We start from the raw sequence: 14,726 nt of genomic DNA, 5'->3' as shown, positions 1-14,726 counted from the left end.
TCATGACAGGCGAAGTATAGCGCCTAAAAATCAATATGAAATCGCAAAAATTCTGCAATATGAAGACTTACAGGTGAAGATGTAATGTTGAAGACTGACTGCGTTCAACTTTTGGTTCTGGCAATAGTCCCTTTCTGCTTGGTTTGATGAGTTAAATGCGACTCGGTCGAGAAGAACTCGGGAGAACTACATCTTATACAGTCAATGGATTTGAGATATGTGCGCATGCGCTGGCCGTCAAGTCGTGTAGCTTTGTGGCAAGGCCTTATCATACTGTTGGCAAACCCTCTCGCTGTAAATTGCGTTGCTTTCTGGGTGGGTGCGCGCGCGCAGGCCTTGTCAGAAGGCTAAACGCATTGCGACTCCGCCAGCACATGAATATTTACGTGCGCAGTGTACTGCATACTGATTTCGAAAATGGTGAATGGGATGGGGAGCTAGGACTACGGACCCGTATATGGCCGTGAAAAAAACGTTTTTTCAAGATCATTGGACCAGTGTGAACAAGAACAAGGTGAACGAAGGGTATTAATTAGATAAGAATCTTATGTATACTATAAAAGTACGTTTTTTCCTCGTGATATTCGAAACTTACGGAGGTGCGAAAATCTGTGACAGACTGTGTATGTTTTTCAAGCTTACCGATATAGCACTCTATTGACTCAGGACGCTCCCACAGTGTGTAACTGTATACGGAGCGTCCCGGGGTTAAGTCTTACCATTCTTATTTACCATGAGCACTAACACTTTAAAGGACAAGTTCACCTTCATAAACATAAGGATTGAGAGAATGCAACAATATTAGTAGAACACATCAAAGAAAGTTTGAGGAAAATTGGACAATCGATGCAAAAGTTAAGAATTGTTAAAATTTTTGTGTTGGAACCGCTGGATGAGGAGACTACTACAGCTTGTGAGTCATTTGCGTACAACAGTATAAAGAAAATGTATAAGAAAATTCAACATATTTTCACTTTTTTCGCATAATAAAAGAGCACTTGACTTGCCTCTTTCTAAAGGCAGGGGGAATAATATTACCCATAACATATGTCGGTAACGAGTCAGGGGAATGTGTACTTTTTTCAAAAGATGGAATTTTGTGAAATTCTCTTTATATTTTCCTTATATTGTTGTACGCATGTGACATCGTACACTGCAGTAGTCTTCTCATCCAGCGGTTACTGCACAAAAATTTCAAAAATTCATAACTTTTGAACGGATTGTCTGATTTTCCTCAAACTTTCAATGATGTGTTCTACTAATATTGCTACTTTCTCTCAAACCTGATGTTTATTAAGGTGAACTTGTCCTTTAATTAAATTCAAATGACATGGCAAGTCAGTAATTTTAGATCTGCTTTCGTATCAATGTATTAATGGGTATGTATCACTATCATATCCTTGTCGATGCCTTAAATTCCACAAACCCAATTTTAACCAAAATTTGACAAAAATTACGGCTAGGAATTTCCAATCTGCAATCACTCAAATCATTTACAAGCTCACTTTTTAGTCTTAGATTCAAATCAGGTGGTTATCGGCCACAGGAAGTGCTGTCTGCTGATATTGACGCCGACTTTCATGTCATCACTCAATTCAATAGGGGCCTATAACTTGCTCTTTGCTTCACAAGCCTCTAATTTGTAATCATGGCGTGGCATATAATGCCTGCACAAATCACAATCTGAAGCTATAAATTTACTGTAGCCATCTAATAACTATGCATGCAACATATCTTCATGTGCTGTATTGTGTGTAACCAGGAGCTAAAAATCAATGTGATGATTCTGGCAAATTTAATGAGGTCAGTTAAGAAATATAGTTCCAAGACTGCACACATGAACACACACAGACAGACATAGCTAGGCAGACACACGCGTGCGCATTTCCCAACCGACTTTTAAGAAGATTTCTATCATTGCATTGTTCATTGATTTTAGCACCTGGTTACTTGAAAGATTGATCACATATGGCTAACGTCAGTTTTAGATTGTGCTAGCAGCATATACCACAGCACAAGAACCCACTGTCCTATTCCATCTCAATACAACATCAAGAGAGCACAATTTCCTTTTTTCCCCTTTTTGTTAAGGACCCCACGACCAGCTATTGCTGTCAAATGTGCTAACGCTGAGTGTAACAGATTATTTTTACCAAATGTTGTAGTATCAAGATATTCTATTGAAATATGTAAACTCAATGTGATATTTCATTGACAGCCTGCCAAGTTCACTCATATGGCTTGAGCAATTAAGCCAGTAAATGTTGAGAGGAATTTCGTGTATCTGCCCGAGGATCGCAAGACTTGCACGTGTGCACGCAGTGGTGGACATTACACGCCATCTCCGTACGCAGCAGAGACCACTGGCATCTTCGTCCTCCAAGATGGTGCTGCCTCCCATGTCCTCCCACGTCAACCCGACGACGGGAGCTGCCGAGTGGGTGGTGGAGGATGAGAGTTATGACTTCCATCAGGAGATCGCGAGGTCGGCGTACACAGACATGCTGCATGACGATGAGAGAGTAAGTTCGAGTTGTGTTCTCCCGAATTTTCAAAGCATTAGTGGGATCCCAGTCAGAATTATCAGTACACATGGAGATTACTCTTGCGCGTGACTTGGTTGCACCGGAATGATATAGCCATGCAAGATGCAACTCAAAGTCTTATTGTCGTTGCAAGCGGAAGAATGTGTAATTATGTTGAGTAGACTGGAAGATGCCATATATCCCAGTAGAATCAAAGGACTAAGCAAACAAAAAACAAACAAACAAACAAACAAAGAGACCACCACCACCCACACCACCACCACCAACAACAACAACAACAACAACAACAACAACAACAACATCTGGTAGAATGATTAGATATCCCAGAAAAGAGAATAAAAGCAACTGTCTTCCCATCATTTCTGTTGCTGGTTCTATCTGCCCAGGTCCATTCTATTTGTATGGCACAAGGGCAACATTGTTGCAAATGTGTGTTGCATATAAATGGATTGTAACCATTGTTTGTTAATAGTATAGCTCTGAAGATGGCCACCAACATGGCAGTAGCTTTGTAACTGCATGTGGGTCAAGGCTTGTTTGAAGTAATTCTGTTATGTTCATGGTGTCTGTGACAGAACAAGAAGTACTATGAAGGGATTAAACGTGCCGTGGCCATCATCAGGGAGCGGGGCCAAGAGGTGCGGGTACTCGACATTGGGACAGGAACTGGCCTCCTGGCCATGATGGCGGCGTCCTGTGGTGCAGACTCGGTCCATGCCTGTGAGGTAAACCCTACCTTGATGACTTTCGATTGAAAGATAATTAGGAGCAATTCTCACCATGATGTCTCTTCCTTCCTGTGCCATCACTGTGTTTGGCCAACAGGACTTGAAGGATTTATTTCACTTTAAAGATACAACAACATCAATAAGAACAACAACACAATATAACAAATATCAGTATTAGATATGAAAGGAATACAAAATGTGTTATTACTAGTATATAATGTGAAATATAACATAGATAGAGACATGCCCAGATGACAATCTTAAACAAGAAAGAGTAGCAGATGTGGAATCACCAAAAGCTATTGACCTATCAAGGCTAATCTTTTTGACCACTCTAGTTACAATTGTTAAAATGTCTTGATGAAATTATCCTTGAAAGTATATCTGCTGCATCAGAACAGAACAGAATAGGATCTTCTAGAACTTTGTATCCATGCACGATTCTGTCTTGTGTTATGTTTGTTTGGTTTTTGTTTGACAGGCATTCATGCCAATTGCCGAAGCAGCAAAGAAAATTATTGCGAAGAATGGGTTTGGGGACAAGATCACGGTGATACCTAAACGGTCCACAGAAGTCACAGTTGGTCCAGGTGAGATTGGAGCAGTTTTACATAACCAAAGGATTCAGCATTTGTAACCCCGAGGAACCCACTAAGAATCTGCCATTTTGTTGAATTATTTATGTGTTGTTTGTTTTTCAGCACTCTGGGTTACCATAAAGTGGGTGACGGTTATTTTTGTTTTTTTGTTGCTTAATGCAAGAAAAATTTTTGTGTTGTGGATTTCAATGCAACAATGAATGAATTCTGAGACATCTCATGAGTCCAGGAATTTGATTACGTGGTCTCTTTTTGATTATGACACCAACTGTCCAAATTCTTTTGATGTTTTGAAATTAAGGAAAAAAAAGGTATACAAAGTGCATTATTGTCATTATTATTATCTATATTTAATTACAGTAAACACATCATAACACTAACAACAGGGATTAACGTGTACTGGGATCATTAATGCCAATCTCTGAAATTTTGCTACCAGGATAACAGTATGTGTCAGTAAATCGTAAGGACATGAGATGGCACTACATGTATACAACACAGTAAACCCGTGATATGACAGTACCCAGGGTTACGGCGCGTGCCATACCAAATATTGATTTACTGGCCTGTGATATGTTGTGAAAATCCCAACATATTCTTAGGTCAACTTGTGTACCCTTGCATGACAGTGACCATAAGAACTAATACAAATTAGAATAGGATGAGTAAAGGGGGATACATGATATTAATATTCACTGTCAATTTTCTTAATTTTCAGATGGCGATATGCCTGCCAGGGCAAACATCCTGGCAGCAGAGGTCTTTGACACCGAGCTCATCGGCGAGGGGGCTGTTCCCACATACCTCCATGCTCACAAACATCTCTTGACGGTATTGAATTGAATGGAGTGTGTTGTACACCACGTGCTGGTGTGTTCAAATGATAAATATAGCTTCCATCGTAGTCACTCTTTTCTGTTTGTGTATGGGTGCCAGAGGTGCATGTTTTCCTTCTCCAGATAGAGAAGTCCAGATCAGAAAATGGTGACATTTACTGGACACCATGGCTTATATTTTGTGTACAAGGTGATTTGCATATTAGGATATGTAAGACAATTTCAAATAGCTAAGTGATGGATTGAAAGATTCAGTATTTTCCCCTTTTCAAGAAGCAATTTAACAATCCTACTTCTTTCTCCCCCTCCTCCCCCCCCCCCCCCCCCCCCCCCCCCCCCCACCTTTGACCCCATATTCGTTGGAGTCATGTCATGGGAGGAAGTGTATTGGCTTATATTCGATTTTGCAAATATCAGTTGATTCACAAACTTTGGAGAAATAAAATGATATTGAATGTATGGCGATTCATAAATACAGTGCAAAGATTCATTTGAAAGATATTTGTCATTTCATGGCCATGCAAATTTGTCAGAAGACCTTACCAGGTGAAATTTTTATGAACGTATAACTCTGTGATACCAGACACAGAATAGGGCAAGCTATGACATGCCAGTGAATGTGAATACTGAGTTCACAGTTAAAACACTCTTACATGGAACTCAACTAGACAGATTATAGGGGTTATGAGACACATGTTTCAATCGTTTCTATCCATCTACTTCCCTTTCTCCCACTCTACCTTTTATGCAGGATGACTGCATCTGTGTCCCACATTCAGCCATTGTCTTTGCCCAAGTTGTCCAGTCGGATATCGTGTGGCGGTGGCACAAGCTGCAACCAATCAGGATCCCCGGCCGCGGCGACATAATCCCCCACCCAGAGATGGACTCGTGCGCGGGAGCGGCCTCGGTGCATGACCTGCAGCTCAGCCAGCTGTCGCCCGATCAGTTTTGTCCAGTCACAGATCCTCTTCCCATGATTGACTTCAACTTCACCAAGGGGGATTTCTCCGAGCACAGAGCTAATAGTGTCACCAGCAGAAGTCTTTCGACTGGAGAATGCCAAGGTAACACTTTCTGGATGTTCCTTGTGTGATCACGTACACCTTAAAACACATCGATCTGTTGATAGACCAAAAAGTTGTAAATATAATCCTAATGCACACTCTTCTTGCAGAGTAACCCATTACAGTTAACCTTCCGTAGGTTGAATCCAAATGGACCAGAGAAAACCCTGTAATCAATGTACATGAATTTTCCTCTTATACAATAGACTTGACACATATCTATACATATATCCATCCAAGGCAGAATTTATCTTTGCCAATTTTTCAACTTGTGCAAGGTCACCTCAGGTAAGGTTGACTGTATTATTTCAGGCATTAACCCATTGAGGATGGACTGATCTTGCTACAACACACATTTCCCGTAGACACCTGCCCGAGTATACTCAGGACTCGTCCTCAATGGGTTAACATGAGTTAGTTCAACTGCACAAATTGAGGCAAAATAAGTGCCATCAACAATCAAGGAGCTTTTCAATGTCTGTCACTAATTAGTTACCAGTTATGTTTGATCCACTTTCATCACAATATGTACAAAGAGGTGCACACAGATCGGGAATCTTGCATGATGTGACAAAACCATCATGCAGTCACTTAATGACAGTGTACAGTATTTTCTGGTAAGGCATACCAGTGCATACTTGCCATTAGCTCCTTTGAAGATCTCAGTGTGTGTTGTCCCAATCCACAGGAGTCTTCATGTGGTGGGAGCTGAGTATGGACACAAAGGGGGAGGTGACCCTGAGCACAGCCCCTTCCTGGTGTCACGTGGACGGTGACAGCGCCCCCTGGAGAGATCACTGGATGCAAGCAATCTACTTCTTGGACCAAGCAGTGCCCATCAACAAGGGTCTGTGTCATAGACTAACTATCTTCTGAATTAAATAACCAATTTTATTTGGCAGTGTTAAAGACTTGGAACAGCAAAAAAAGAGACAAAAACATGGAACAAAACACCATTTTGATAATTACATTTTTTTCTTATGCCTCCGCAACGAAGTGGCAGGAGGCATTATGTTTTCGGGTCGTCCGTCCGTCCGTCCGTCCATACGTCCGTCTGTACATCCGTCCGTCCCGTTTTGTTTTTGTCGATATCTTAAGAACCGTGTGGTGGTTTTATATCAAACTTGGTATGAGGGTATATCCTTGGGGGATAATACTTTGTGTGGATTTTAGGGTCACAGGGTCAAAGGTCAAAGGTCGCAGGTTATTTTGTGAAAAAAAAATTGAAATTTCATGTTTTTCTCCATATCTCGCAAATGGTTCAAGGTATCTTCATGGAACTTTATAGTATATATGCTTGTACCGATGGGCAGTGATTATCTAGGGAAGTTGGGGGTCATGGGTCAAAGGTCATGGGGTCAAAGGTCAAGGTCAACTCCTCAAAATGTCACTACTTTCCTGAAAATGCAATATGCTGGAAGGTTTTTTCTTAAAACTTGATGTATGGCATGTATTACCCCATATATATTTTTGAGGAAGTTTCTTGCCAAAAGGTCAAAGGTCAAAAGGTAAAAGGTCAAGTGAAAGTGCTAAATTGCACTTTTTCCTCCATATCTCGAAAGTAACTCAAGGTATCATCATGAAACTTACATATTTATGCATGTTCAGCCTAACAGTGATTCTCTTTGGAACTGTGAGGTCAAAGGTCAAAGGCCAGGTTTAGATAATGCTATTTTCCCATTTGATACTGAAATTATACTTTTTCTCAATACCTTGAAAATTACTCAATGCATAAACTTATAAAAGGGTCAAAAGTCAAGTAAAAATCATCAGTTCCCCAAATACCTGCACTCTGACATTTTAATCATTCATCCAATTGAACCTAGTTCTAGGAAAGTGAACATTCAGCACATTTGTGTCAAACCTGTCATTTTAATATTTTGCCAATTGTGTGAAACTGTCATCACACATTGTCAAGACATTGTACTATAGACCTATTAGGAGAACCATGCATTATGGCGGAGGCATATCAGTAGCTGTAGCGATATATCTAGTTTACTTTGTTTTGTTTTTAATAAAATAATGTTCATTTGTATTCTTCACAACATTTGACAACAAGCACATGTGAAAATTTTGGAATTTTGATATACTTTTACTTCAGTTAAACTTGTATTTCCTGTACACATAGTTTCACTTAAGGAATGCAGATACAAATTTGCATGTTCTCATGAAACAAACTTTTAGTAATCACTAAGTACAATTATTACCTGCTTGTTGGAACAAGTGAAAACAAATCCAAACAAATCAAATGAACACAGCACCAGAGAACTAAACAAATCAGAAGGGTGAAATATTTGTGTTTTCTTTGCTTTTTGGTATTGTTGTCATTGTTTTTTGTTTGTTTTTTGGCAAGAATATTTGTGTGCAACTGCCTGTGTAATTGTGTGTATATATGTTTGCAGATGACCCAGTGACCCTGAACATGACCCATGATGAGTACAGCCAGTGGTTTGAAGTAAAGAAGGAAGCGGATTCTGCTACCATGGCAACCGACAGACCTATATGCCGCTGTGGAGCCCATGTAGTCTGGAGTCGGCCCAGGTTCGGCATGCTGAATGACTGGAGACGGATGGGAAAGTTTAACAGAGCGCTAGAAAAGGTAGCTGTGTAAACAGTCATAATGGATATGTGGATGTACTGCTGCAAGCATCATCAAATACTATGTATGGGACTATTCAACGTTCTAGTGACATTGACATTTAGGTGATTAATATAAGGTGTACTCATTTCCTGTAGCATATATATTTTGCTGCAGTTGTGGGTAAAATGTGATTAACCCTAAAAAGACTGGGGGGGGGGGGGGCCTAAAAGGCCCCCCCCCCCCCTCGACATTTCGCGCGATTACTCTGCAACACGCAATGCTCTCGCCGCAATGCTCTATGACTTTTTTCTTTCGAGTTTCCCGCACATTTTGACACCAAATTTGTGACGCCCGGGGGTACAGTTCTGAAGTTACATAACTTTTTGTACATGCACGTGAGACCGAAAATGGCTCAAAAATGTGATTTTGTGTATAAAGTCAATACAAATTGAGTTTTTTCACATGGTTCATATAAATATGCTTATTTTTACTCTCAATGGCTAAAATTAATTTGTTTTAGTATTATTATGCTTCAAAAAGGGTCTGCCACAAATTTTCATGAAAAAAACAACAAAAACAAAAGGTCGAAAAAACAGAGAAATACATAAGAAATTCATAAAACAATAAAATAAATAAGAAATTAATTTTGATACTGAATTTTTTTTCAAGTACATTTGCTAAGAATGCCACAAAGAATATTTGCACCCAAAATGAGCACTTTTTGAGCTTTATTTACTGATTTAGATCAAAAAGTCTGATTTCTCGCATAAATTAGCGTAATTAATCAAAATAAAATAAAAGAAGACTATTTTGGAAAATTTAAATATACGATCTTGTAGATTATATCGCACACTACCATTGTACAAATTTCCGCGGCGATCGCGCGATCCACGGCTGAGATCTTATGGGGGGGCCCTTTAGGCCCCCCCCCAGTCTTTCGAGCTACCAAAATAGCCCAGTCTTTTTAGGGTTAAGGAGCATACAACATGTCTATCAGTGTGTATTTGTAGTAACATTGAAATGTTCCGCAGATGTAGTTACCTGTTGCTCAAGTTCTTCAAGTTCTTCATATTCTATTTTTGATGACTATTGCGCTTCTTATATTTCTACAGATTGTCTCCAAAGATACAGTATGCCTAGGTATCGGTGATGGTTCCATATTACCTCTCGTTGCGGCAAGACTTGGTGCAGACAAGGTATCAGCTTTCTCTTCGACTTTTGGACTTGTCTGGAAATTCTCACGCTTTGAATTTTCTTTATCAAAGCATCTCACAATGAATGAATGATGTCACACAGAAAAATGGAGAAATAGAAGGCAACATTTTCCACAACCCCCATAGTAATGGAGTTGTTACTGTACTTTTTATTCAATTAAATTACACTAAATATAGCAACCAGTATGGTAGTTTACACTTGCACATACATGATGTTTAGAGTGCTATACACGTACAAAAGCCTATCAAGTCTACAGTTTTGCCGTACTGATAGTAGTTTATAAACTAAAAGTACTCCACAGAAAAGTCCACTCTATGTATCACCTGTACATGTAAACATGAATTTAGTGACCATGTCAATCCAAATCCTGCCTAGCAATGTTTTATGTGTTTTCGACTTGTCTTGTAGCATAATTTTTGTGCTGATGATCTTTTCTGCTACATCGTCTACAGGTGTACAGCCTCGAATCATCCTCGCTGTGTCACCGGGTCATGAGCTCTCTTCTCGCAGCCAATGATCTGAGGTCAAAGGTCAAGCTTTTGAATCAAAGAGCACAGGATCTCAGGGAACAACACTTGGAGGGAAACAAGGCAAGCCCATATTTTGCTGTGGTAGTGGTTAAGTCTTTGGCACAAACAGAGGCTCTCATGACGTCAACATCATGCAGCATATACTTTCTTCTACTTGTTACACTTACTTTGGTTTGAATGTCTTTGTTGTTATGAAAATGGCTCTGTGCCTGCTGCCGATTTACTGCATAATCTAAAGACTCGTTGCAATGGCATGGGAAAAACAAACAAACGAACAAACAAGCAAAAATGAAGCAAGGGATAGAGAAGTCTATGCAGGTTGAGACATGCCTTAGCTGCGTGCATGCATTAAGACTGATACTGATACGGAAAGACAAGCACACAGTTTTCCTTGAACCAGTGATACTTGTTTGGGCAATTCAGGTAGTGGGAGGTGGGAATAGCAGCATTTGCTTCATGTGTATATACACAAACAATGCTTGATATCCACATGCAAGGTTCACCACAGCCATGACTAATGGGGGCAGAATTGCAAGTAGACCCAAACCACACTTATGCAAATTGCAGAACTGCCATGGAATGTAATTCCCTTGTTCCTGTTTACTGAGGAATGGACATTGATGATGACTTATCTATCAACTTATTTAAGCTTAATTTGAGTACCGATGGTATCTTTTGAGTGGAGATTATTCTGGACAACCACAAAGCTTACCAGAGGCAAGCGCAATATGCCAGCAACTAATGCGGGCAAGCTGAATTTCAAGCACTGAAATGTATCAAGCAGATACCAAGGCAAGTTTCATAACTCTTATACTCATTCATCAGGAGAAATATACTGCTGTAGTCATAAGCTTGAATACAAAAGTAAACCAGCCATAGGTGACATTATTTATCCTGAAGGAAGCAAGTTGTGGTTATCAAGTGGTTATTATTTTACTGTCATTTGTGCTTGCAGGTCGACCTGGTTCTCTCTGAGCCGTTCTTCATCACCAGTCTCCTTCCTTGGCATAACCTGTACCTCTGGTATGCCATCGCCTCTCTGCGGCCCCTCCTAGCACCGAACGTCAAGCTGCTGCCCTCTAGGGCCAGGTTGATGGGAGTGGCCGTCCAGTTCGACCACCTGTGGAAATTCCACGCTCCTGTGGAGACACTGGAGGGATTTGATGTCAGGATATTTGACAACCTTGTTCAGGTTAGGGTTAGATGCTTCTAAGAAATAATGAAAAGGTGTGCAGTAAAACTGACTGACTGTTTTGAGCCCAGACACTGACTGTCTGATGAAGCCTTTAGAAATACATGTATATAGGCAAAAATCTTATTTGAGTATTAAAGATGTGCTGATTGTGAACGCTGAAATTCTGAGCATCTTTAACAACATTTTTTTTTTTTTTTGGGGGGGGGGGTTTAACATGTATCACATCAGTTGTCAATGGGACCCACAATACTTTGTAATGAATAATAAAGTCACAATGATATCAAATTTAGGTATGCTACGGTAGTTCAAATTTCATCATGTATGTGATTTCCCTTTCCCCACAACACCCCCCCCCCCCTGCAACAAAAGTGCTAATGTACAGTGGGAGTCACTTTACCAATACTATTTCCACTTTCTTCTTGATTAAATGACTCCATTGTCTCCCAGTGATATAGTTTCATGCAGGACAATTTGTTTGATATTGAATATTTAAATTGCAAGATATTACAGTTGCAAGAATTGGATATTGTAAGAGGGAGATGTTGAAGAAAATGTTTTCAAAATTGTTCTAATGAAATGAAATATGAAACGTTCCTCATGTGATGTTCACTTGTTGATACCATAGATGTAGTTTCTATTACTTTCTTTTGAGAATAGAATACACAATTTGTTGTTTATGTGTGATTTTAAGGCATGGGTAATGATCCTATTACTAACCCAAACTTGGAAACAGAGTCATTGATCAGCACCATATCTTATGATGGTCACTTAACTCTCTAGCTCTTTCATTTTGCAAATATCAAACAAATTGTCCTGCATGAAACTATATCACTGGGAGACAATGGAGTCATTTAAAGGGGATGGCTAGTAACCGATCAGTGGGAATCAGTGGGAATCAGTGGGAATCAGTGGGAATGCTGAGGGATGATTGTTCCAATCCTTGTGGGATTCATTTAAGAGTACATTATATATCTACTGTTGTGTGAAAATTATTTGCTTCAGAACGGTCTCATATTCAAGTAATGTGCAGATTAATGCCCCATCACTGACCAGGGATGCTTACCTGGAAGCATTAAACTGCACATTACTTGAATATGAGACCATTCTGAAGCAAATAATTTTCACACAAGAATAGATATATAATGTACTCTTAAATGAATCCCACAAGGATTTGAACAATCATCCCTCAGCATTCCCACTGATTCCCACTGATCAGTTACTAGCCATCCCCTTTAACCAAATAAGGAAGTGGGAATAGTAAATCCACATACCATTTATGTTCCTCTCTTCTTCATCCGTGAGCAGAAAGCCTCGGAATGCAGTGATGCAGCAACAGAACCTCACCACCTGTGGGAGTATCCCGGCCGACCCTTGACCCAGGGGTTTGAGGTCATGACCTTTGATTTCTCCCAAGACATTCCAACGGACAAGGTGATCACAAGTGGCAGAGTGGACTTCAGGAGGTGAGACCTTGTACTTGCTCAGAAGAATTTTCTGCATGCAAACTTGTTCAAGAGATCCTGTCACTTCACTGTATTAGAAGATACGTTAGGGCTGGCTGCGTAGAAGGATTTATTGTGCGTTTTGATTGAATGGCTATTCAATATCACAGGAAGTCTGTAACACACAATGCGGATGAAGATTTTTTGCTGGACTTGTAGCCCATTGTACCAAAACCTGCGCTGATTTCTACAGTCAGACATGCTCAGGAAGGCATCCTTTGTTTGAAGAGGAGAGGGTAGGGGGATCCCAAATTCTCTGATGGTGATTCTTATCCTGGTAGATAGCAGATACTAACAGAACCAGGTTTATAAAAGTGCCTTGATTGCTGGGAAAATTTAAAGTTCTTTGTGATGCTATAGTGATGGCCACATTTGCTTCCCTAGGAAGAATTTTGTGTTGGTTTGGTTGTGTGTGTGTGCCTGCTGGTTTGTTTGTTTGTCTTTTTGAAGGGGGAGCAATTGAAAAAAACAGGAGCTAACTTCCAATCCTCCTTCTAGTCTACATCTAGAAACACATGCATTAGTAATCCTATTGACAGACGATAAATGTTACCAGGTCGGCCCTGTCATTCAGACTCAGCAAATTATCCTTGATAGAAAGTCTACAGTTGATATTTGGTGCAACATTCCACAGTATTTTAAGGGTGAACGTGTCATGCTTACATAAGTACCAGCCTGCTTTGGGTCTCTGTGTTTATGTGTTTGTCTCTCTCTCTTTCACATTCATTAGTTCTGGAACATGCCATGGAGTAGCCCTGTGGATGGAATACCAGCTGGATGAGACCACCGTCATCTCTTCGGGACTCCAGAATCAGTTGGAGGGGCAGGGAGGGGAGATGATCTGGGACATGCACAGCAAACAGGGAGTTCACTTCATCAAGACCAACCCCCGCGTGGAGGCGGAAAACAGAGACTGCCTGGACTTTGAAGTCACATTCAATCCATCCAGCGGCAATGTCCACTTCAACTTCATGGTCCAGTTAAACCCCAGGTGACTGACCAGTGGGAGCACCGTTTTGAGAGGTGATGGGAAGGAGGATGACAAGTGAAAGGAAGGAGGAGACAGACAGACAGACAGACGGACCTGAAGTGATGAGATGAAAATGGAAGGAAAGAATGAGAACAAAGTTTTCTATGGAAAAATTTGCCTTGCATCAATTGTGGATCGTGGAAGCAACGATGAAATTGCAGTACACGTCGGCGAAGCAGTGGAATGGGTATTTATGTTCGCGACAGTATAAGGACTCCAAATTTTACTGCACTTTTATGTCCTGCATGATACCCAAAATAGTACTGTGTATTACTTGAATATCAGCCCAAACGAGGAGATCGCAGTGAATGGAAGACAGCATCATGGTTATGGCAGTGCAACTAATATTACACACCTGCCTTTGTCTCTGCTGTCTATCACATGTGAAGACAAGCGAAGTGATTGCTGTGCACTCCCAAGACAAGTGTTCATTGCATATTCTGGTGTTGATGATGTCAGAACATTAGTTCAATTGCAAGGATAGCGTGAACGGAAAATTCACTGTGGTATACATTAGCAATTGGCTAGCTTCTTCAGCAAAACGAAATTTTAGACATCATTATTGGAACTTATCAACAAACAATCTTCCGGATTAAGTGATGCTAAGTGCATAAAGGGATATCTCTTTAACTCGTCTCCTGTGAGACATAAATTTATCTCCTGTAAGACATATGTAATTGGCATGCTGCACTACAGTACTTCCTTTTTAGATATTAATCTTTGATTTAAAGGGGCATTCCAGACAATTTTCACAATTTCACAGTACATAAATCGACAACTCCATGTATAGATTTGTGGAATTTGTGGTTCTCGAGCAGAGAAACAATACTTTGAAAAGCCTTAAACAAATTACACTGAACAAGGATGATGACATAGGAGGCTCACACATTTCAGAAA

The 14,726-nt window shown here is 40.3% G+C and overlaps 1 protein-coding gene across 1 annotated transcript; it reads left to right on the top strand.

Annotated features, from left to right (window-relative positions):
- The first annotated feature begins 2,404 nt into the window (after positions 1 to 2,404).
- On the top strand, positions 2,405 to 14,243 carry LOC139736905 (protein arginine N-methyltransferase 7-like). The gene is made up of 12 exons (XM_071647583.1): positions 2,405 to 2,522; positions 3,122 to 3,271; positions 3,756 to 3,864; positions 4,592 to 4,704; positions 5,461 to 5,776; positions 6,465 to 6,623; positions 8,179 to 8,375; positions 9,470 to 9,553; positions 10,025 to 10,162; positions 11,058 to 11,294; positions 12,603 to 12,760; positions 13,530 to 14,243. Exons 1-12 carry the CDS (start codon positions 2,502 to 2,504, stop codon positions 13,792 to 13,794), a joined length of 1,947 nt encoding a protein of 648 aa, XP_071503684.1. The 5' UTR covers positions 2,405 to 2,501; the 3' UTR covers positions 13,795 to 14,243.
- Positions 14,244 to 14,726: the final 483 nt, after the last annotated feature.

Source organism: Diadema antillarum, unplaced genomic scaffold (genome assembly GCF_040938485.1).
Source record: "Diadema antillarum isolate AM-2024a unplaced genomic scaffold, OU_Dant_1.0 scf00000028, whole genome shotgun sequence".
NCBI lineage: Eukaryota > Metazoa > Echinodermata > Echinoidea > Diadematoida > Diadematidae > Diadema > Diadema antillarum.
Note: the sequence above shows the minus strand (reverse complement) of the source record. Positions and strands in the feature narration are given on the sequence as shown.

Bases quoted from the DNA above. Each gene is read 5' to 3' on its own strand.
- LOC139736905 (XM_071647583.1), top strand. From the start codon at position 2,502: ATGCTGCATGACGATGAGAGA. The intron at 9,554-10,024 runs GTATCAGCTTTC...CATCGTCTACAG, and splicing joins CAAGACTTGGTGCAGACAAG to GTGTACAGCCTCGAATCATC. The intron at 12,761-13,529 runs GTGAGACCTTGT...CACATTCATTAG, and splicing joins GGCAGAGTGGACTTCAGGAG to TTCTGGAACATGCCATGGAG.